This window comes from Echiichthys vipera, assembly GCF_963691815.1.
Source record: "Echiichthys vipera genome assembly, chromosome: 2".
NCBI lineage: Eukaryota > Metazoa > Chordata > Actinopteri > Perciformes > Trachinidae > Echiichthys > Echiichthys vipera.
The window spans coordinates 14159819-14185455 of record NC_139827.1 but is presented as its reverse complement, the minus strand read 5'-3'; the positions used below and the strand labels follow the sequence as shown (position 1 = coordinate 14185455).

At 39.0% G+C, this 25637-nt stretch overlaps 1 protein-coding gene across 1 annotated transcript in view; it reads right to left on the bottom strand.

Moving 5' to 3' along the window:
- LOC310960071 (inactive rhomboid protein 2-like) overlaps positions 1-23915 on the bottom strand; it is a 32839-nt gene extending 8924 nt beyond the window's left edge. Inside the window, exons 1-13 of the mRNA XM_083931673.1 lie at positions 23809-23915; positions 9313-9462; positions 5769-5932; positions 5285-5468; positions 4368-4589; positions 4103-4222; positions 3554-3663; positions 2895-3113; positions 2451-2562; positions 1745-1819; positions 1055-1216; positions 294-379; positions 97-160 (exon numbers count right to left, since the gene is read on the bottom strand). Coding sequence (XP_083787799.1) covers positions 97-160; positions 294-379; positions 1055-1216; positions 1745-1819; positions 2451-2562; positions 2895-3113; positions 3554-3663; positions 4103-4222; positions 4368-4589; positions 5285-5468; positions 5769-5932; positions 9313-9450 — 1656 coding nt within the window. The 5' untranslated portion in view covers positions 9451-9462; positions 23809-23915. The remainder of the gene's footprint in view (positions 1-96; positions 161-293; positions 380-1054; positions 1217-1744; positions 1820-2450; positions 2563-2894; positions 3114-3553; positions 3664-4102; positions 4223-4367; positions 4590-5284; positions 5469-5768; positions 5933-9312; positions 9463-23808) is intronic.
- Positions 23916-25637: the final 1722 nt, after the last annotated feature.

Sequence of the window (25637 nt, the reverse complement as noted above, 5' to 3'; positions counted from 1 at the left end):
TGTTGTAGAGCTCAGACAAAGAGAGCAGCATAGTAAAAATATATTGTTTAAATGAAGATGTGGAGAAATTAGTGCTGAAAATTTAATTCCCCTTACCGGCCACTGGGTGATGTCATCGGGCCATCTATGAGTCGCTGTGGAGGCAGGCACTTCACACACTCTGGACACAACATGCAACACAAAAAATGGACAAAAGGATATTTGAAATGACAAAACACTAATTGATTAACGTACACGTTGTAAGGTGATGTTCTACACATCATGTGGCTCAATGATCAGTGAAATATATTCACCTGGGATCCTGGTGACAGACAGAACCAGAGGACCTGTTTATGTCCACGGGTTCATTCTTCCATTTAATAAAGGTTGCCAGCGTCTCCTGCATAAACAGCGAATTTTGTATTATAATGTATGCTTTATTTCATAGAACAAGGGAATTAAATAATCAGCAGAATAGCAACTCTCATGTAAAGTCATATTAAGGCCTGTCAGCGGTGCGTCACATATGGAGGCTTCGGGTCCGTCAGGTGCCGACACTGTGACTATAACTTGTAGCCTGATGTTAAAGAAGCTGCTTACATATTGTTCTTGACTTATCACTCACTCACTCTTGCTGTTTAGCCACTTACAGATTAATATGGCAAGACATCTGGTCTCACATGCGCGACTAGATGTAAAATTTAGTCAGTCTGGAGCCCTGAACTTAGAAATCTTGTATTGGGAAAAAAGTGATTTCTTATATTTAAATCTTGTTGCACGTACTTTTTAAACTCTGTAATTACTGTAATAACAAAGACTCTACACATGTGGATTATGTAAGTTTAACCTCTCATGTTAAGGAGTGAATGCTGTTTCTGGTGTGTGTGTATGTTAGTGTGTGTGTATGTGTATGTGTGTGTGTGTGTGTGTGTGTTTATGTTTGTGTGTAGCTTCAGCATATTCAATTACTTGTTGCTTTCTCACTGAATGTGTCTTCTTTCTCAATCAAATAATCAGGGTCTCTTTTGAATTAAACTTATAAACTAAGCATGGAGGTGCAGGATAAAACACTCACGGAGCAGTCGGAACTGAGGGTCTGCACGCATCCAGAGTTGTCGTTTTGGACGCAGCAGCCAGACTCTCTCTCCAGGTCTCTGGCCTTCTGGATTAGACTGACTATCTGTGTGTCCTTACGGATGCAGGGTGAGAACTTGGCCCCTAAGTGGATCAGATCATCCTTCAAACAGGAGGAAAATAAGAGATTAAAAGAGACACAATGCTGGCAACCCACACGTAGTGGTCGGAACTGTCCATTCCTTACATGTTTTACTTCTGGATGTAGACTATATTTGCTGACTACCTGAAACTTTGTAAAGTGAAACTGCACTTGCTGAATGTGGGAAACAAAAATATCCTGTTTTTTAGGGAAGTAACTTGCTAAAGTGACAAAATAAAACAGTGCAGGGCAAAGGAAAGTTAGAGCTTGATGAAAGCAACAGTATGTGACAGGAAATGCAGTAGCTGATAAAGTCACAAACTAATGAGGGCGTAACCCTGCATCAGGCTAGGCAAAAAGTGTCCGGTGCCACCCAATAATACACCAGACTGTGAAATATTTGATAAAAGTGAATATCCCACAACTATTACACTGATTGGCAACAGTCCGCGTGGACAAATATCTAATGCAAGTGTCCAGGTAGATCGTGTAAAAAAAGTTAGCATACTATACTGTACATACTACTAGTGTAGTTAAAGTGAGACTCACAGAGCTAGGACCAATCCAGAAGTTCTCCTGTTGGATATACTTGACGCTCTCATAAATGCCTTTGTTCTTTAGCACCTACAGAGGGCGACAGAGTGACAGATGGCAAATGAATGATCTGTGAAATACATGTCAGAACCAAAATATTCAAAGTTCATTTATGACTTCAAAGTGAAGGATCATTAAAAAAAATGTCCATTTCTTACAGGGATTAAATCAATCAATAACCAGCATCTTATATTTATAGAGGTTCCTGATTTAAATTTGATAGCTTTTGGGAAGAGAGCTATCTTTTTGATGTTTTTACATTTTCTGAATATCTTTAGAAAGCAGGACAAAAGTAACATAATGATGGACTATAGGTTTATGAACTGGATAAAATATAGTGTTACTAATGCACTAATGTATGTAATTTGTCTTGTTTGGATTTGTTTATTGTATTTTTTTTAGGTATATATTTGGATAATGTCTATGTTTAGGTCGTGTTCGCGTATTGTGCTGTTAGTGGGATAACATGCCGTAATGTTTGGTTTATGGTAAGTCAATGTACCTGGATAATCTCATGACCAAGAAAACATAATTTCCATTTGTTCATTCAAAAGCAGGATATTTATGTCCTTTTGGTTTTAAAATGCAACCAATCACATCAGAAAATGTCAAATTAAGTCAGTATTTCAAGTCAAACCTTTACGTTTTGAGCTTCACTCACCAGTTCAGATGCAGAATGTTGTGCAAACCCCACAGGGGCAAAACCATATGTACAACAGGCTAGCAAAGTGATCACTATATGGACAAACGTGATCCAGTAGGCAAAGTAGGGCCTAAAATACAAAGCAGAGAACCACCGTTAATCAGGTGAATATCATACAAATCATATACATACTGTCAGTTTTGGTGTCAAACATCACATTACAGGGGAGACAATGTCTTTCATCAAATTAAGCTGCCTAAAACTGCTCTACTTTGCACCTACTAACTTGTATATAAACCCCATCTTCTTTCTAAAGGTTTCATGTCATTTTATACTGTTAAAAGTACAAGCAAAGTAGCTGTTCACTGTTAGTTTTCTCACACTGACTGAGGTCTACAAGTTAATCAAGTTAGTGAATAACCCACAAGTATATCTGTACACAAGCATCTACTCAGTCCTGACCTGTGGCTGTGGAAATCATCCAGCTGCTTCTGGATGTTGCTGCTGAGGCTGCGTCGGTAGTGCCGGTTCAGCCACTTCCCCACGACGCCCATGCCATACTGTCGCTTGTGTTTGTCAAATGCAAAGTGCTTAACTTGGGAAGCGATGCGACCACCCCGACGAGGATGTCTCTTTTCGGGTGCTACCGTTGGTGTCCTGGGCGTTCGAGATACGTCTTTACTGGGGTTGGGAGATAGGCATTAAAGAAACGTTAAAAGGCAAGAGTGGAGGAGGGAGCACAAAGGTGGGGTGAGACAGATAAAGCAGAATAAAAAAAAATAAGGTTAACAAATTATTCAATTGCATATGAAATGTGATAAATAAATGTAAGAAAATAAAGGCAATATGAGCATAACTTGTCAGTTTTGCTTTTGTTACAGTGTACATATAGAAGTTGTAATGACTTCTAACAGCCAACAGATTTGGCAGACCTTAAACTTAATATTTCACTTAGTAGTTTTGATGATTAATGGAACTGACTGGCTGGAACCTGACTTTTATGTGTGGCAAAATGAGGATTATTGAATATTCTGGCACCTAGGACCGCAGGAGGGTCAGTGACACCAGTTCAGTGACGTCCTTAAAGTGTCCCAATGTTTTTTGGTTATTTATTTACTCACAGGCTAGGGAACTTCTGGTCAGGCTGCTCGCAGGGAGCAAATGCTGCAGACATGGGAGGTGATTCAAATACGTCATCAGCCATGGAGTACAACTCATCATGGGCATCAACCTACGCAGGAAAGGTAATGGAGGTCACAGAAGAGGAAGTGCAGGAAGACAAAAATAGAGAGCAGTAATTAATTAGCAGCCAGGTCTCATGTATAAGACAACAGGATCATGCCTGCTGCAGCAGACATCAAGGACATAATGATCAAGAGTTATAGCTGTCAAACATCATATTTTTTAATAGGTTTGACATATAGAAGGTCATAGAGGGTGATATAAGTTAAATACAAATATTTACTTAGATGTAGTGGATGTATAAAAGGAAGAAATTAAGGCTAAAAAGAAGACAGTGGTTGCTAAAGAAAAGAGGCTGATGCAGTGAAAGTGGTGGGATAGTGTGAACGCTGACTTTCACTGGAAGGGAAAGGAAGTTAGATTAAAAAAAAATGTCGAAGACTGTGCCGCCAAGACCCTGACAAGGACAGAGAAGAGTGGCTGCTGACCTTGCTGAAGAAGAGTGACTCTGACGCGTCTGCAGAGTCCACGGTGTCCTCGTCCATCCAGGCAAAGCTCCTCTTTGGGAAACTGCGACCTGTCTGGGAGTCTGCCAAGCCGTTACGACCCTGAACGACAAACATGCATCAGTTATTTTACACATGTATAATGTTTCTCAGATCAGTTCTGCTCTACACACAGACACACACACGCGCGCACGCACGCACGCACGCACGCACGCACGCACACACGTTTTTCTGGTACCCCACCCACCCTCAGCAGGTTAGATGCAGCCCGGATGCTCATGCGGGCGACAGACTCCCTCTTACGCTTGGGGAAGCGGCTGTACCCGGAGCGCTGGCTGGTTAAGGAGGTGAGTGAGGTGACACCCGGGGTGATAGGACCTCCCTGAACAGTGTGGGGCGTTCTGGGGGAGCGACCATCCATCTCATCTGGACAACGGAAGGCTCGCCCGCGGGCCAGGGGATCCACAATCTACCAAAAAAACAGAGAACAGGGTCAACCATCTACCGTGACATTTACTTGGCCAAAACCTGCAAAACATCTGAGAATGACACGTTGAGAAAGAGTTGATCTCTCTTGAGTTTATGTGTGCAAAGTAAAAGGAAAAAAAGATTGAAATTCTTATCGCTGGTCAGGAACAAAAGAAAAAGAAAAAAACTGAATGATGAGATGGTGAGTAGAGCTGTGTGACACTGACTGAAGGGAGTGACAGGGTTCATCTGGGACACAGATGGCCCACGACTGTCTGCGCACAGCACGTTTCTTTATGAAAGCAAGACACATATTTCCTCTCTCCTCACAATCTCTTACTCTAACCAGATTTTTCCTCCCGTCTTTCCAGAGAAGCCTCTCTGTCTTATAGTGTGAAATCATACAGGTGGGGGAATTATTAATCTAATACGGTGTCCCTTCTTGGCTGCTTATGAAATGGAAACAGATATTCTCAGTGGTAAGACCACATGACTCAGAAGCCTGTTGCGTCTCATCCTGTTTCTCTTTTCAGTTGGTGTAACTTGTGTTCATATTTGGTGCCATATTTTGGTCTCTTTATGCAACAGGATCAGGATCTTAAAGACGTTTCTAAACAAATAACGTTGAATAAAACCTTAATCAGGCTGTGAGTAGATTAAGTCACATGCATAATGTCTCTCTTCACAGTAGAATACCTTGGGCATCTTGTGTGCAGCTGGTGACTCCAGGCCCTGGTCCATGCTGGTGGCCGTCTCAGGCTCTCTATACTGGGCCTTCAGCTTGCCATAGCGCTGGCTGCAGTGGCGCAGGCTCTTTCTGTGCCACACCTGCTGCTTGGTCTCACAGTCTTCCCCCACCCCAAACCACTGGGCTGTATTCCTACAGGTACAGAAAAGGAGGGTGGCCTCAGTATCACAGAATACAATTAGAGCTCAACCGTGAGACTTTTGAGATATGTTGCTGATGAATGCTGACAAAATAATTGACTAGAGGGATCCTGAAGAGACATCTTTTTGATGAATAAACTGTGGGGACGAGAACATGGGCTTTTTTGACTCTTTAGGGTGAATGACTTCTTTAGGTTGAATGATCAGACTTTACTCTGACTATCAACCGGAATGTTGAGCAACTTGAACAAAAATAATTAATGTGACTCAAACAACAAACTTGTTATCTTACCTCTTGATGCTTTGTGAGAGCGACGTTTGTCTTCCAAACTTTGCCCGTCTGTCTCTAAATGAGAAACCTCCATCTCCTGCACCATCTCTGGCTCCATTGATGCTCTCGGACATAGAAGCAGTTGCTTGACCACTTGCGCTTTTTTTCAGGGACGGTCGTAGAGGCTGAACAGAGGAATGGGGAAAAGGTTACAGTATTGAAATACAGTAATTGGTGTTATGGTATAAGGAATATGGAGAGTGCCTACTCAGAGTGGAAAGTGAGATATCAATTAGTGTTACAATTACAGTTGAAGGAATATTAAAATAACCAAACAAAGCCGCCGCAGCTACAAGAGTAGCATAAATAGTTGTGAAGGTCTACTGTACATTACTGGCCAATTAGCGGAATAAAACACAATTAATTATTGCATGACTGCAGGGAACACCTCAGATTAAATTATTATTAAATAATAAGACAAAGAAAGTAATTAAGTAATGATTGTAATGACTACGATACTGAGCATCAATAGCGAGACTAAATCCCAGTATTGAGATGTTTGGATTAAGTGCACTTTTAATGCAGCCACAGTTGTGTCGAGTCAATATTTTGTTTGGTCTAGTATTGCTAAAAGGCCCCTGCTCTCTTAAATACCTACTTGTGTATGCTGTTTATAGCGTTCTTCAATTATGTGGGATGCAGTGATTCCTGTGAGAGTCCATTATCGTAACCAGCAGTGACTTTAGAGAAGGTGAGGCTAATGGTGTTGTTATTCTGAGAGTTAATGGGGCTCAAAGCAAGCTGTAAGCGGACCACACGTTCAGGTTGTCGCTCAGCTTGTCGAGATACAAGGGATACACAGTTTCTGCCTATAACTTTATAAATGATGCCATCTTGAACACTAAATCTCTCTGTAGAGTGGCCTTAGATTATTGATATTAGTAAATGGTGTGGTAGACTGAATTTTTGTAGATATTTATTGTAAGCACTAAGAGACAATACCAGGACACATACAATAAGACCTTGCACATTTCCTTACCTTACTCTTTTGTTTTACAGATGCATTAATCATTTAATGGACTGATTGACACCTTTATTTAACAAGGGAGGCTAATTGAGAGCAAGCTCTCTTTTACCAGGAAACCCTGATAACCGTACATACGAAATGAAATAACAAGAACACCAAAGTTACAGCCCACATCAGAAAATTATACAAGAAAAGAGAAAACACATGCACACTAACGTTAAATCCCACTAAAAGGGAAAAGCTTGTCTCATTTTACACACTTCTGAAGATTGTTCCACTAGTCTGGAACATAGATTGGGAATATACTAAGTGTTTACTTGATGATTTTCTACGACCAAATAGTCCTGGAAGCTGGTGCAGTGCAAAAGTGATATACCTAAGAAGACCTCAAGAAATAAGAGAAGTTTAGTTTTAAGTTTTAAGTGTACATGTAGTCCATAATGATGCAAAGTATTTTCAAATTTAGTATTATTCAAATGTGTCTTAGTAATGGAAACACCTCAGTTAGTAGTCTGGCTGAGGGGCCCCTTTCGGCTTCTTCTTTTCTCTCTCGTAACAATAAAGTTACAGTAAATGCCCGAGTTCACACTTCATTTGCATGTTTATGACACAAGTTGCTGTTAAGGGACAGTGTTAACTGTATCATGCTCAATTAAACTCTGACTTTTGTTGAAATGCCATTATTTGTGTTCTAGGCATGGGGCTCACAGGGGGGAAATGTATGGCCTTGTGCCCGGAAACAGCAAGACAGCTGTCCAAAATGCCTGTGTGCATGCTCCTATTTACATGTTTTTGTCCTTTTGAACTTTTAAAAATATAGTGCAGCGGGTCATTTTTGCCCTCATCACGTATATGCACACTCTGGCACACTCTGAGTCAAACGATTAGTAGGCAAGGCATCATGCACAGCAGTAAGGGTGTGAGGGAATATCAAAAGCTTTTTTTGCGATTAGTCTCCAATAAAACTGAAGATCACATAATCACTGCTGTGCATGTTTTTAATCTAAAATTGACTAATTGATCAATTGGTTAATAGTTTGAGAACTACTTGTTGAACAACAGCACTACATTAACCACTAAATCAAAGCCATTTAAACAGCCTGGTGGATGTGAAAGTACGGAGCCCCCCTGGTGTCAGTCAAGAAAAAAAAAGAAGCCATGTACTAAACTGAGGGCATTGATTATTAAACTTGGCAACCTGCTTTCAACTTTCAACCCGCGCCTAGGATATGACGTCCACTACTTCTTTCCAACATTGAGTTCACACCGCACTTTAATGAAAGATGCGTTTGACGTGACAACAACAATAAATGCAATGTTACGAAAGCATTCAATTTACAACGCTAATCACAATATAGCATTAGCTGTAAGGCTACTCCTAAATATTGATGCTGTGTTCGAAATCATGCCCTCATTCACTCGCTCACTCACTTTTTTCCTACATAGTAGTAGTATTATAACCTATTTGTGTGCACTATAGGTAATGACCAAACGAGATTTCGGACACAACACTGGAAAACAAATCATTGTGTCAGTTATGCGCCGGTTATATGTGTGACAGAAGAGGGTGCGTCCAGCATCATGTAAACAAACCAAACAATCTGTGCTGTAATCCTGTTCTACAGTTTGTTTATGATACAAACCTGCTCTCAGGAGGACAGTCAAAGGTTGAATTGACGTTGATGTTAATTCTAATGTAAAATCCCGAATAAATTGTTAAAATTTCAATGGTGTTAAAGTGTGGTTTTGTTAGCAATGGTTGTGTCCCCCGATTGCGGTTCATTTATTTCACTATTTCACTTTATTTATTTAATTGATTTAGTAAACCGTGCGCATGGTTTAGCAATCCGTGCTGTCAGTTTAGTACTTGACTTTTTTTCTTGACTGACACCAGGGGGGCTCCGTATGAAAGAGAAAGGGAAAGCATGCAGATTATTTTTGATTATTACTTCATTTCTTAATTGATGCCTTCTTCATTCTTTCCAAAAATTACTCTTTCAACAAAAGGGTTTGGTCAGATTAAATGTCCACTAGTGAAGTTCACCGCATTCATGGTCAGCATCAAGATATTTTTCTGCTCTTTAGGTAAATTAATTTCATTCATTCATTCATTCATTCATTCATTCATCTTAAACCGCTTGTCCCTGTCGGCTAGTAATTTATTATTGTTTGAGTAAATAGTATCTACACTTTTGCCTTTAAAGTTTGAATAAAATATTTGTACCTCTTCTCATGAAATGATTGTAATAATGTGATTTATTCTTTTTAGATAAAGTGTATATCTTCTCAAAACTTTATTGATCAATCTCTTCCAAACATCAAACATTCCAACTTTACAGGGAACAGTGTAGTTTAATAAAAATTGCAGCCAGGGTCGTTTTTAAAAATGTTTCTTTAGTTCAACAAGCATTGGAAAGTGCTTAACACCAGCAAGATACGATGAAGAGATTAGTCTTTGTGATAATATATCTTGTAAATGACAAACTACTAAGAGAGCGGGCAGTGAAAGAGAGTGTCAGGTCAAAACGGTCAGTCTACCTGTTTTGAAGGGTCATGAGACATCATCTCCTCGGGTGGAGGGATGGCTATTACAAGGCTGGGCGGCTTCTTGCTCTTTAGGCGGCTATCTGGTTGACCTCCGCTTGGAGGATGCTCCTCCCCCCCCTGCGATGCCATCCTGTCAGCGTGCTGGAGATGAGAAAATCATAATGGATGTAATTTTAAAACATAATTGAAAAATGTATAAACAAAATATATTCACAAACAACCACCAAACAAAAAAACAACAGAAGTAGTGGGACAGGGAGAAGATATTTAAGATATTTATTTAATATTTAGGCTCAATTCTCATCAAACAAGAAATACAAGCAAAAAAAGCAGAAAATGTTCAGCTTTAGAAACTTAAATATTTCTGTATCAAGTATTTCTTGTGGCAAATATGTGCATTAAAGAGGATCCAGCCCTTTACTTTAGTGGTCCTACAGCTCAAAGGGGGAATTATTATTCTATCAAAGCAAAGTCTATTCAGCAGCAGCTGGCTCTCCTGCAGTTCATTCTGCTCAAAAATCATCGCCACATTCCCTTGAACAGAGGCAATTTCTTAAGTGGTCATTAAAAAGCTCTGCATTCACTTTCAGTAGATGAGAAATGGTGTTATATCAAGGATAGCGACTGTGTCTTGCTGCACAGTGCTTTGGTAATTGATTTAAGTTAAATGTAACTATAAAAGAAGAGGCAGGAGGAAAGAAAGGAGATGGGTCTACTCTGCCGGAGTGTTTCACTGTGAATATGTGCCCTAAAAACTGAATAAACAAACAAAGGTACAAACATAATTAGACAATATTATAGTTCTGTTATGGCCAATAACCCTCTGATAAGGAAGTGTAAGTGGTAACCAGAGTGCAAACATGGTTAAAAATTCAGTTTGATCAATTCAAATGTATTTACATGTAATTTACTTTAAGATTGAGTTAATTAGGGCGGCACAGTGGAGTAATGGTTGGCACTACCCCCTCACAGCAAGAGGGTTCCTGGTAAAATTGTGTGAATGGTTGTCCGTCTTTGTGGTCGTCCTGTGGTGGACTGGAATCCTGTCCAGGGTGTACCCTGCCTCACGCCTACTGTCAGCTGGGACAGGCTCCAGCACCTGTGACCGCGACTGGGATAAGCGGTGATGGATGGATGGATGGATGGACGGATTTAGTTAATTACCTTTAATAAATGTATTTAATTTTAAAGTGACTCCCATAATGACTTAATTGTAGGGGTGGAACGGTTTTTAAAAAAAAATCCGTCCCGTTCGGTACGCTTGTCACGGTTCGGTATGTGTAGCGTTCGGTTTATGAGGTGCAACGTAGCGTAAGCCTTCATGAACACTGTCCTTTCTCGAATCCATCTCAGTGCTAAGTCTCAGCACGTTAAATCCCAGCATGTATGGCAGGCTGAATGTGCCACAATTCTCGGGTGACTTTGCGCGTCCCGCAAACCCGGCCACAATGCTACGCACGTTCACGCTTTTGCTACACTCTTCTACGTGGATTTTTTGAATCCCCTTGGCAACAGCTCGCTAAGTTCCGCTCTGTTGTTGTTCTCAATTGTTTCTGTCTGGTCAAATCCGTGGTTAAATTACCACATCAATGTCTTTTTCTACTCTGTAAAAAAGAAAGGTTGACACAGAAAACCATCACTTTACCAGAGAACGGACCGGGAAGTTTTTGTTTCTGTCTCTGTGAAGCCCGAGTCTACTCTGCAGCCATATAAAGAGGATAAGTTTATAAGGTATTTTCAGATAAATCTGACTCACTGATCACAATATACTGTCTAATGTCATACAGCCAGACACCTAACAATAAATAAATTCAATTTCAGATTCAAAATTAATTAGTAGCCAACTAAATAAATCAGAAATTGATTTTGTAGCACCTAATGTACATACTTGGACCACTAATGAAAAAGCAACTGATACACCAGCTGTTAAGCTGTTGCGTGTGACACCCGATGACAGCAATCAATAGTGCTCTCAAATCATCATGCGTCTTCCAGGTGGTTGGTAATCCATATCCTCTTCCTCTGCCTGAACTAAAAAAAAGCTGGGCAATCCATTTTATTGATTGCATTTGCATATAATAATGGTGATCTAGTAGTTAAAGAGATACTTTTAATCTAGGTCTGTGTCATGCTAATGTGGGCATTGTGTTCAGATGAACGTGTTTGGCCTGTCTCTGCGGCGGAGGATTCAAATGGGTAAAGTATCTCTTTAAAACTTCTTCTACTTCTATATACATTAGAAGTTGCTCTGATCAGATAATCAGTTCATGTCCCAAATACATTTTACATCCAATTATTTAAAAAACGACTTATGACAGTACCTGCGGGATGACTCTTATTAAGATCGCTGTGTTTACAAACAAAACCTCATATTTACTGAACTACATCACACGTGTGCAAATGCTGCACGCTTTGGACTACACAAATAACACATACATCACATCTGCAGTCTTGTCAGCTAAATTGATGTAATAAGATTCATTATGAGTTTTTTTGTCTGCTCAGCGACTAAACAATATTGTTAGACTTACTTATCTTCGTCTTCCAGTCTTTACCAATCACAGTCAACAGCGAAACAACCAGCCCGTCTATTCCTGGAGCTCAGAATGTCTCGTAGCATTACATTGACCATTTCCAGAGAAACCAAAGGAATTGCAGACATAAAGCTATAATGTCACAAGCCTTGGCCAACGTGTCCATTACGGCATCATGGTCTTGAAAGCCTTGAAGTTGTCCTGGAGTTGGGATTTATAAAATCAATGCGAAGCCCTTCGTGTCTGCGGCAGGAATGGCAACAGCAGGGAAATCTGACACCTGCTCAGTCAATCGGCTAGTTTCCAGTACAGAGCCAAGACACAGTTAGACAGGGCTTTACATATTGTTAATGTCACTTACTTTGACTCCCACCTCCCGGAAAAACAGCATTTCTATAATACCTTTATGCTAATAGGGTGTATATTTCAATTCTGCCAACAATGTTTTCAATTATGTGCAATAAATATTTCAAGCTTCAATCCTCTTGAGACAGAGAGGAGGCTACTGGCAATCTAGCCTGTGGTTTAGTGGAGCAGTGTGTAGGGGCTGGAACCCACCCACTTAGATAATGAAATAGCTTGGAATTTAGATAATGGACAAAGTGCTCAAGCGGTGGAGACACTGCTGCTGACCAAAGCCCATCAATGTAGACAGGCAGTTGTTAGGATCCACATAACCAGTGGGAATGGACAATAAATTGTATTCTCCAGAGAAAAGAATACAGAGATAGAAACCGACAGAATATGATGCACCAGCCAGGAAACATTTTACCATTATATTTTTTGTGACGATTTTAACACATAAAGCTAAATATATTGGTACTCGGCCCATTAAAAGTTATGTATATTTTGAAACAATATCACAATGGCAACCTTAACAACAATAATATAGAGAATAGGTCAAAACTACCAGACCGAGATCCTCCATGCAAGAGAGGCGCCCCACTCATTTCTTCCCAATTTCATTGCTCAGAATTCCTCAGTCAGCCCCCGTTTCAGTCTGTAATTTGAAATTTTCCATATTTTTCACGGAAGACTAGAAAAATTTAAGCATGCCATTTTGCTTTTTATTTGTATATTGGAAAAATAATCAGGTCACTTAGTTGTGTGACATTAAAGACAGTTTTAAGAGAGGTGGACAATTACTAATTTTTTTTCATCAAGTTTAACGTGCCTGCATCCTGTCATGTGCAAGGAGAACGCTCTCATTCTGTAGGAATACAATTGGAGTGACACTAGGCGTGTTTCCATTAGCCCTATAGAGTGGCCTCCCGGAAAGTTGCAGGACACGCCCTCTCAAATGGCCTTTCACTCGCCATGCTTCCATTACAAAAAAAGGCCCAAGAGGGATTTACGAGACTCCGGAGGTGACGTATCGCCGGTGATCAGCTGATCGGTGATACAGCGGCGCATTCTTCCTCAAGAGAAATACAGAATAGTTGTTTGATTTCAGGTGGCTCGTATGATTCACAACGTCAACTTATGTACAAGTAACATGAAAGAAAACGCTCCACCTTAAAGATGCGAGGCGCTGTTAAAATTATTTGTTTACAGACAGGCTGTCACCCCGCTGCAGTACTGTGTGTGTGTGTGTGTGTGTGTGTGTGTGTGTGTGTGTGTGTGTGTGTGTGTGTGTGTGTGTGTGTGTGTGTGTGTGTGTGTGTGTGTGTGTGTGTGTGTGTGTGTGTGTGTGTGTGTGTGTGTGTAAATGGGAGAGAGACAGAGGTATGGAGCATGCAGCCACCACAGGTCGGAAATTCAATCCAGAATCCATGCACAGCTCATTTTTTCTGCGCTGTGTTCTTCTACACCACTGGATAAAAGTGTTGTGGCGTCTGTACTACCACACGTCACATCCCACGGGGAGCTACATCCAATCAGCAATCATAAATCTCAGGGGAGAAAAGAGGCCCTGCTCTCCTACAGGGCCTCTTTCTACCCGGTTAAACAGCCTCCTGAGCGACTCACAGGCAAATTAAGGGCGTTTTTGGCGAGATAGACCCGCCTCATTCAGGGTAACCGACCATAGTGGAAACACACAGACTACTCTACTAATATACTGTACATACAGAGCTAGGTATGAGGGAGGAGATACGTGAAGATGAGTTGTTCAGTCAGTGTATATTGCCAAAATGTGTTGTTGAAAGACACAAACAGTTCAAGGGATCCCCCCCAAGGAGAGAACAATGTGGAAGAACACAGGAATATGAGTTTGAGACCCCTGATAAAGAGCAGGGTTCTCCTGTTAATTTCAAGCCCGGTGGCATCTGGGTTATTTTTAAACTAAAGTTACAGTGGGGCAGCTTGGTTGAAAAGTAGTAAGACCTACTCCTATTTTAAAGACTCCAGTCAGCATTTAGCACTGACTTAATCTAGAGAGTCTGTGTGAAACCCTGTTGAGTATGGAGATTAATTCAATAAACAGCATCCAATTCCATCATGTGTGTATAAATAGTATCTACTTTTATATGCCGTTCTTGTTGAGTAAATTCATATTCTTATTTGCTCAATAATGACCACAATAGTGTTGATATATGCTCCACAGCACAGGCAGAAAACTGAAAACAAGCTCTGGTGTTAAGAAGAAAGCCTGTTGTGACAGACTGTTTATATCACCAACAAGAAAAATTATTTAAAGGAGTTCAGTTATTTTTACTAAATCCATGACCATGATTTCCCCCAGCTGTGCCTGGGAAAGGTAGCCTAATACGTCAGCCGGCAGCAGCACCATAAGGGCATGTTTGCTCAATGAACACGGACCATTTCTTTCTAATCATTAACCCTCCGTGCAGTCTCCCTTATGTACACAGCTAAATGGGATGGTTGATTTACAATTAAATGCAAACAAATTACATACGTGTTTCTATAAAGTTTATCAAGTTTAAGGGTGCTAAGCAACAAAGAAAAGCTACAAAAAAAATTCCCCGTCCTCAGATGAGTTGGGTGAACCTGTCAACTCACTCACTGTGGTCTAAGATCACAGAGAGTCATGTGACAGAGCAAGCAAGGAGCATGTCCACAATGACATCATCCATCGCTGATGTCATCACATGACATGGAAAGCACCATTTCAACAAATGTGTTTGCATCTTAAGCATCCAACAATCAACCGGTTCATCTAAACAGTTCATCACTTGACCATTAATAAGTGAGACTAATACTGTTTGTCCACCCCCTTGTGTTTGGGGAAATCACATGCTCCTGAGAGTGTGTTACCATGGTTAAGTCTCTTCCCCTCTGAGAGAGGCCTGCCATGAGCACGATCAGTGTGTTTGTTTGCGAGTATTCCCATTTGACTGATGCTCAAAGTAGTGCTATCCTCTGTGAATCTGGAGACAGGCTGGACTGTGCCGTTCACCCAGAGCTGTATATGTTGTCAGGACAAATTGTCCCCATCTTTTAAACCCCATACATAACCCTCATGCAGGGGTGTAGGGATGATATCATGTTTCATTTTCTGTCACACTCACTCTACACAGCAGCTGACCCATTCCACATGACCCAGGCACACTTACGTTACGGGTAGGCTTGGCAAAAGTTGGCTTTTCCAGGCTTGGCTACATGCTTATTAACATGAGCTTACATGCAGTTGTATTGTTTGACAATTAACAAAGTTATGATACTGTAGAAACACTTGCTGACTGTAAAACACCATGATATAATCAGTAGTTAGAGCTACGTATATACTCATACTTTGTCGACCATTAAAACATCAACTATGCTGAGCATAGAAAGAAACTAAACTGCTTCACTCGCTGTATATTTTTGGTATCCTCACATTTCAGCCAAGGGAATTGTTGAGAAACTACACTGCGCCTCCACAGCAAAACAAAGCTTGTTGATGTTGCTTACTGTGTGGAGAAAAGAGTGAGTCTCACTGAACTAAAGTGTTCTGCGTGCCAAGCTCAGCCTTTTTTCTACATTTCCATTTTAAGCATTTGCAGTACTTCACTCGCCAGAGTAACCTGAGGTTGTCCAGAAAGCTTCAAATCTACTTCATGGGGGGAAGTAAGCAAGGCTAACTAATGTGTTACAGTACCACTTACAGAACAGACTTCCATTATCATCAAATATTCTAAAAGTAAAAATGACTTTTCAAAAGGCAGCGCTCGATTTACATGTCACATCGTGGTGCTGAGAATGTGTGATGATCGAGCTTGGGCTACAGACAACATTGCACAACATCCTTCCTTTTTTGTCAGTGACTTTGCTTGTTCACGCTTCTTTCAACTACAGTAATCATGGAAATCTACCTCAAAATAACTGTGTCCTATACACTGATACAATTCAACACTGAATGGGTCATTTTCACATTAGCATTATGAACAAATCTATCATCTTACAGTCCCTGGTGGAAATAAATGTTGGGGCCGGTGCTATTATTGGATTTTCTTGGAAACTTTTGCAGGCTAATCGAGGAACTGATCTTTAGAAAAATGCCTCATCACTCTTTTTTCTATTTAACATCCACCAAGTTTCCCTTGTACTGTCGATCTTGGCAAGCATAAATACGCCTACAAAAGTATGTGTAACTGTTTGTTTACAGTAAGTGTTTAAGCTATTTAAACATGTGTACCATTAACTTTAAACTGCATCCATTAATGTAAAGCTTTTCAAATGCAATTGTTGTTAAAGTTTACCAATAAATGTCTCTGAAAACACAAAAGCACAGGTATTCATGGACACAGCAATCCAAATAAAAATAACTTCACACATGCAATTACTCAGAGGCTTACTGAACAAGTGTGATTAAAATCATCGAGCATCAGTGCAACCAGAAGTGGGGGATTAACATTAGTAGGAGTTGTAACTGTTTCACTATTAAGACTGCGGGCATAATCAGTGATGAAGTGAACGTTTGCATCGTCACAGATGTCATTTCTCACAGTCAGTAAGTGTGCGTACTACATCAAGTGCTTATTTGTATGTGGGACTTGACCACCACCGCAGTGTGAGCTAGAATAGTAACATGATGAGATATTGTGTACAGACACTTTCAGTCAGTTTCCCTAAAACACAACCATCTCGAAACGATTTGGACTGGATGTTGGTTCATCTGATTAGACACTTGTAGAATACAACATGTCTTGGTTCTATTATTGATGGCACAATCTAACATTTATATGCTGCCAAAGATATTGTGCAATCATCACATTTTTCCCATTTTTTGACTCCGGCTATCACTCGCATACTGTGTTGCTGAGACCCTCATCCACGCCTTCATCACCTCCTGTCTGGATTATTGCAACAGAGTCCTGTTCGGGTAGCCCTGGCTCATAAGTTGCAGTATGTACAGAACTGGCTCCACTGGCTCCATGTCAAGTCCTGCATCTCATCGAAAATCCTCCTCCTCACCGACAGATCACTTCATGCACTCGTCATCCAGTAGTCAGTCTTCCTCAACAGTTGTGTCTAGATCATAACCCTGGATTTGCAAAACCCTGTACGAGACTTGTTTACCAAAACCTATAGTAACCTTAACCATTCAAGATCAATGCATAACCTTAACCATTCTGCAAACATGTAGACATGGCCCACCTCCACCCTCACACCCGTCCTGGAAACTCCTGTCCTCGGACAAGGGTCTGCTCGAAACTGCCTACACAAACCTGTGGACTTTCAGGGACAGAGCCTTTGGCGTGGCAGCCCCTACTCTCTTGAAGTCTCTCCTGGCAGAAATCCATGCTGCCATGGACATGTTCAAAATACTCTTCAAAGCCCACCTGTTCACTTCAGTCATTATTCCAGGCAAACACTGCCAACACTATTCCATCCATTTATTTTTTGTTTGTTCTGCTTGAGTGTTAGTTATGTCTTCTGGCTTCATGTAAAGTATCCTTGGGTCACTTGAAAGGCAATATAAAAATGCAGGTTACTATTATTATTTGTCATTTTTTTATGTGCTATAGAGATGCTGTTTTGTTGAGACATTTTGTCTTGTGACCAAACACTGGCCAGGCTGAAGTTCGGTATGGATACATATCTTCAGGGGAAGATTTAAGATGATTTTGGTGATCCCCTGGTCAGTCCTCCTACGCTACTGTCGGGTCAAAGTTGTTCACTAGATTGACACCTCAGTTAGGATGAATTATTATATATTGTTGACTCACTGACATTTTTTTGTGGCACCATAACAAAATTTAAATTCTCATTTCCAATTTGTGGTTTACAATCTGATGTCAGCTTTTAGTTATTTTTGCATTCAGCTTATTATGGTAATTATCTTTAGTGATTGCCACCTCAGCTATAGGTTTCTGAACATAAGATCTTATACATTTCCAATGAGATTCACAACATTTACAACAGTCCAAAAAGCCACAACATTAAATGGTCAAATTATTTTGACTAGTATGTATGTAAAACTGTTTCATTTCATGTGACCAGTGCAGGTCTGCAATAAATAAATAAATAAACAAATAAACAACCAAACAAACAAACAATCAGCTATAGTGTCTATGGGGTTTGACCCCCAAAATAGCAATCTCTCATTTCATTAAAGTCCCAAATGTTTCCTGTTTTCAAATATTAATCCATGCAAACAGCACACATCACTCATTTACTTTTCTGTTTCCATGGTTGACAAAGTGAGCTTAGCTGTCCTAGTGCCGTAAGGGGAAGACCAGAAAGGACTTAGTGTGAAAGAGATTAATATCTACATAGGCCAGCAGTCAGCTGGCAGAATGCCTTGAAAATGTAGAGGAATGCTCTGCTTTGACAAGACCATTTTTAAGACAGTCAAAACCTTTGATGGCAGCAATTGAAAGGCATCCTGATAAGCTTGATACTAACGTTTAGTGGACATCATGTATGGTTTGGGTTCAAACTGATCATGACTGAGCAGACAGTCATAATGCAGGCAGGAGATTAATCAGCTCAATGCTCCTGAAGGTGTAGGAGAGTGTGTGTTTCAGTGGTGTCTGTCTGTTTGTTTGTTTGTTTGTGTCCGTCAAAGTCAGAGCAACAATCAAAACTGCCCCCCAATTCTTCACTTTGAACCACAATATATCATGATGGTGAGACTCTAAACAAAACCTTGGTTCTTTAACCTGATCATATCCCATTACCCATCATTGGCTGATAATAGCACTTTGGTGTCTCAAACAAATCAATAGTTCCATTTCAAAGCTATTAGAAGACAGTAAAATCAAGACATAGTTTGAAAAGGACCCCATGGCTTCAACCTAACATTCCAGAGACCGTTTAAAACATTGCACCATTTTCTGCATGCATCTGCATGCCCAAATTTGCATAACAGCATGCTACTATGCAATACCTCATGGCCTTGTTCCTAGTCCAAAGGTTTCTCACAATTCTCAAAATGCAACCTACATAACTTGGGTTCATACAGCATGTGTACACATAAAACAAGGCATTGCCACGCTATCATGTTATTTCTCTATGTCATTGGTGCAACAAGCACATGAATATAAATACATCAAACATATATAGCGCTTTTCCAGGTGCTCAGATGCTTATATATGTGTAGGTTGTAATACAGTATGTCACTAAAAAAAGGTAGCTTCTGTCAGTCAGAGTCTCATCAATTGAACAAGCCATGCTGTTTAAACTAAGAAACACAAAGTAGTGCACTCACTCTCGCATATTAGCTGCGATGCCAGACAGAACATTTAGACATTTTGTCTCCTTGTGGAAGAAACATGAGGAAAATAAGCAGTGGCACCACTCTCTGCACCACTGAGAGCTTTACAGTTGAAATCCTCGAGTCTTTGGGTTTCAAAGCATTTTCAATTTTTCAATATGTTGAGATAATGTGCTCATGCACTGAGGAATGAAGGTTGGCATGGGAGTGCAGCGCAGGAAAAATATTCCAACAGACTAGCCAGATACCCCTGTTACTTAACTGTGTTGTTATTATAAAAGGAAGAAGGCGGTGTTTTCTGGGTGTATCATGGCGTGGCAAAAAGATAAGATCATGGAACCAAAGCCCCTAGGGGGAACTGATGACAGCGTTTGATTGTGACACTGTGACAGACTGGAAAAGCAAGCGGAAACACCAAGGGATTTTCAAACACCATTATAAAAGCAGTGACATTTGATATACATTCTTTAGGCACCACATTCTTGTTAGATAAAATGGCCTGTATGAAGATCAGCATGCCACATTTGTAAACCACTACAGAAATATACTACAGTAGACCTGTTAGAAACCAGATTTAACGACACACAAAATCTCATTTCTGTTTTGACTGAACATGAACATGTTCAGTCAAAAAAAGTCAAAAAAGGACAAATATATCTATTTTACATGGCTTGTTTAAAATTAATACAGACCTTCTTTGCTGATTCCGATGAAACCTGTGAACTTTTGGCTGAACTCGTGTTTTTTCCTTATGGTCGCAGTCTGTTAACTCGGTGACAGGTGGTGCAAACAATGTGCCAGTTTAACCATGCAGATGCAGATGCAGCTGTTGTACAACATACACCAAGCTTATACAATGTATTTCCTCTTTTTCTGCAATGCCTTCACAGCTGAAGAAAAGTTAGTACGATGTGCTAATGAAGGCTGCAAAAAAAACACCATGCAATAGTAATTCATTAGTCAACGCTCACTCTTGTACGTGGATGTGTGCACACGATAGATTATATAGGGGGTTCATTTTAACAGCGCACTGCATGTACTATTGGATGATGTAATCAAGTTGTGAATTGATCTATAGTAACAATGAAATAGGTTTACATGGTCCACAAGTAAAGGTAACATGAAGACTACTGCTGCTTCAAGCAAAAATATTTAGTCTGTTATTTGGTTGTTCGTTAAATGCACATTTTTCATGAACACCACGGTAAAGTGCACATATAAATGGGAAAACTGAGAGTGCGTGCTTCTGACATACTTGAATATATAAGTAAAATGGTCACTAGAAACAATTGGGTTCATGGCTGCCAAGTATAAATATATGTGTCATTAAAGATGCTCCTTAATCGTTAAATATTGTGTTAAAACTATTCTATTAACGTTACCTAAAAGAGAATTGTAATGTTGAAACTGATCTGTATTCAGCAACACTGCCATTCATGGTCTTCATGTTTTCTTACAAAACATATCCGTATTCAACGGTAATGTGTGACTAGCACCTTCAGTCTTCCCCTCAGCGAATGTGTCGCAAGTAACTCAAATGAAAGACTGATACGGTTGCAAATCATAATAATAAAAAAAATAACATGACAAGACAAACAGTGCAGTGATGCTGTGATGATTATTGCGATGATAATTGTGTCACACCACCCACCTCCCTAGAGGCCCTAATGATTTTGGAATTAATCATATGCTGTTAAGCAAGCATCTACGTGTTAGTGGTGGTGGAAAACGGAAATTACTACACTTGCACCTTACTGTACTCCACTGTAACCAACCACACCTAAGTAACTCACAAACACAAACCAACACTTTACCCATTTTACAATGTTTATAAATGAACTGCCAATAAACTAATGAGATTGCTTCAGAGGTCATGCAGAGAGGAACAGGGTAGGACTTTGGAGGCCGCGGAGTTGTTCAAGTTCAAATTTTACTAAGTGCTGCGTGACATGCCAGAAAGGTAAGTATTGCTTTAACCCCATTACACTCCATTCCGGGGAAATCAAACTGCAGGCTTTGACTGCCGGTAAATACAAACCCTGCCGTAATCTGTCCTGATTTCGCCTATTTTACGTTAACTGCCCTGTAAACCTTCAGCAATGACTAACATTAGTCAGGCAGACCGTTATATTATGCCATTGTGGAGCCATGATAGGCATTATATGGAAAAAAAATCAAAGAGTTAGGGAATGTTTGTCTATACAATTTACCGGAGAAGTGCGAGCCCATTCAGTGGCCAGAGGTGACATACCCACACATTTATTCCTACCTTATTAAATCCCCAGGTAATGCAGGCCTATGACAACGATCCCTCTCTCTGTTGTTAATATACTGTCGTTTAAGTATGGGATGTGAAACAAAACAGCCAAGGCTTTGTCCACCTAAGGTTAAATGAGGGCGAAAATGTACTGACTTTCTCTCTCTGAGACACACAGTCACTGATCTTTCTATCAATAAATATGTAAATATTACTTGCATTTACTCAAATGTTATTTAATTTATTTTCATAAATTGAGTCCTGTTTTTCGTATTAGCGCCTACAGAACACTGAGTTCTTCTCCTTTGTTTTCACTGGCGAGGGGGCGCGGCCTTGTACGTGACATAGGGATACTCTCTTCTATAGGAGAGGGGCCAGACCTATCTGCGGGAATAAATAAAACATGAGTTTGGCACATTCCTCTGGTTTCAGGGCTACTGAGACCTGCTAGTAGACAAGAACTGGTACAGAATTATGTAATTATCGGGAGGAGGTAGAGAGGCAACTGAGAACCGTGACACTATATGAACACAACAGCTATTTCTACATTACGTATTAGAGCTAGACCGATATATTGGTCGACAAACACATCGGTAACGGCATATATGTGGTCCGATATGCCCTTATATGAAAATTCATTTTTACAGAACCTATAATGCAGAAAACGATGCATCAGGTGATTTAGAAATGGTGTCATCATTACGTAGTTTGTCCAGTTGACTGACACTGACCATACAGTACTGATCTTTATTAAGGTATTTATTTAATTTCCTTCATGGTAATTTCTAGAATTGGTTGACAATGTAATACTTTGTACCAATAATGTATAACAATGTTAAATATTATTTTGTAAAAACGCCTTCTGAGGACCTTTGTAGAGTCATATTTGCACAATCTACAAAGAAAGGGTCTATGTAGTTCAGCTTCTGTTCAGCACGGGTGAAGGTAGCATATTATACACCTCTTTACAACGCCCATTTATGGTCACGCTACAAAACATCTAGCATGCAGAGGCTGCGATATGTGTACAATGATGCTATGCACATCCTTTTACAAATACCCATGAGGGCAGTGCCAGACAGATGTTTGTCACTGCAGGAGTGAGCACATTAAATGCACTTTTAAGAAATCTTGTGTTTAAATTCATGAAACGATTGGAGGACTGTGGGAATAGTATCAGACACACACACTCTGAGTTATCGCTTTACGTCCAACCTGAGGATGCACTGGCTGAAATGTTTGTTATAAAAGCTGACTTTTTATATTTTTGTATTGTGCTAGTCCTGTGCTATAGATGGACTTTTAGTCTGAAATAAAGCTTTCACACTATATTTTTATTAAAAATTTTAAAAAAAAATCACTATAGGCCATATATTGGTAATCTGTCAAATTGTCTCTCTAAAATCGGTATAAACAGCAAAAATCCCACATCAGTCAGGCCCTGTTATGTATCTACAGTTAACTTTTAAGCAGTAATTCAATAAAATGTTACATTTATGTAGTCACCACTGTCATGTTACATGGAAAATACAGGCTTAAGTGTTTACTGAACGACGTTTCCCTTCTGTCCGTTACAGTACAAAACGCGTTGTCATAGTTTCGCTGAAAACGTCAGTTTCAGCAACGGTCATTCCTCGTTACCGTGTACTGGCGTGAACACTCCCTCCTGCATTCTTTGAAAACAAATGGGAGGGGTGCAACAACAAATGGATTTGTCGGCACATGGCGACTATAATTACCTTCACAGGGAGAAGGATATTTGACGATCATGGTATTTTGTATATTTGCACAGGCGGGCAGAGTAACAAAGGGCTTGTTGAGGCATGCTTCCAGCGGCTCGTCTAACGTTACATGAAAACGACCATTTAGCCGAGATGTCACTAACTGTGTTTTTATCCCTTAAAAACAACTTTGGTTCACATTTCATATTGAAACTCTTTTTATCCGAACACTTATAAGCGGTCATTTTGATATATTTCATATGTTTAATATGTTTTTTCATTTCAAAAACTCGATAATGGCCGTTGGCTCAAACTTTTAACGGGTTTAACGTTTCAAACACACACGTACGGCCGGAGGAGTCCGGTTCCACTCACCTCCAAGAAGAAAAGACCGGGTTATTATTCATTAGCAGAGGGGATACATGTCCAGGCGACACTGAGAGCGACCGTCCACCAGACAGTTACTACTTCCCTCTTTCTCTCTTCCCACATCCTTGACTCCACGGAGGAGCAGGGGGCGGAGTTACGACGTTATGTATCCACAGTGTAGACGAGCTGGGCCCGGTCCAACCCTCCAACAGCGGCCGCGTCCAACTTATGGAGGTCTAAACATGACTCAAGCCTCAATGAATACATACATAAACAAATGTATAAATAAATACATAAACACATGTATAAATAAATACAGGCATAAATACATAAACACATGTATTAATAAATACATAAACACATGTATAAATAAATACAGGGATAAATACATAAACACATGTATAAATAAATACAGGCATAAATACATAAACAAATGTATAAATAAATACATAAACACGTGTATAAATAAATACAGGCATAAATACATAAACACATGTATAAATAAATACAGGGATAAATACATAAACACATGTATAAATAAATACAGGCATAAATACATAAACACATGTATAAATAAATACATAAACACGTGTATAAATAAATACAGGCATAAATACATAAACACATGTATAAATAAATACAGGGATAAATACATAAACACATGTATAAATAAATACATAAACACGTGTATAAATAAATACAGGCATAAATACATAAACACATGTATAAATAAATATATAAACACATGTATAAATAAATACAGGCATAAATACATAAACACATGTATAAATAAATACATAAACACATGTATAAATAAATACAGGCATAAATACATAAACACATGTATAAATAAATACAGGCATAAATACATAAACACGTGTATAAATAAATGAAGAAATAATGAACAAATACATGTATAAATGTATAGATAAACACAGTAATAAATAAGTGCAGGAATAATGAATACATACATAAACAAATGTATAAATAAACACAGTAATAAATAAATGCGGAAATAATGAATACATATAAAAACAAACAAACGTATAAATAAATACAGACATAAATACATAAACAAATGTATTAATAAATACAGTAATAAATAATTGCAAAAATAATGAATACATACATAAACAAACAAACGTATAAATAAATACAGGCATAAATACATAAACAAATGTATTAATAAATACAGGAATAAATAAATAAATTAATAAATACAGGAATAAATGTATAAATAAATAAATAAATACGGTAATGAAATAATAAAATAAAATAAATAAATACAAGATTATATATATAAATACATGAATAAATGTATAAATAAATACAGAAATAAATCAATTAATGCAGAAATAAATGAATAAATACAGGAATAAATGTATAAATAAATAAATAAATACGGTAATGAAATAATAAAATAAAATAAATAAATACAAGATTATATATATAAATACATTAATAAATGTATAAATAAATACAGAAATAAATCAATTAATGCAGAAATAAATGAATAAATACAGGAATAAATGAATAAATGTAAAAATAAATATGGTGATAAATAAATAAATAAATGCAGAGATAAATGAATAAATGCATGTATGGATGTATAAATAACAAATAAATACTTAAATAAATAAATGCATTGCATTTATTTCTACATTTTTGTTCACCTTCATTTATTTATTTATTTCTGTGTCCATATGTTAATGAGATAGGAGGCCCAAGTTATTCATCCATTTATTTATTTATGCATTTATATATTCCTATATTCTTGTATTTGCTTATTAAGACTTAAGTCATGTTTAGTCCTCCACAGAAACTACAGAGGCCTA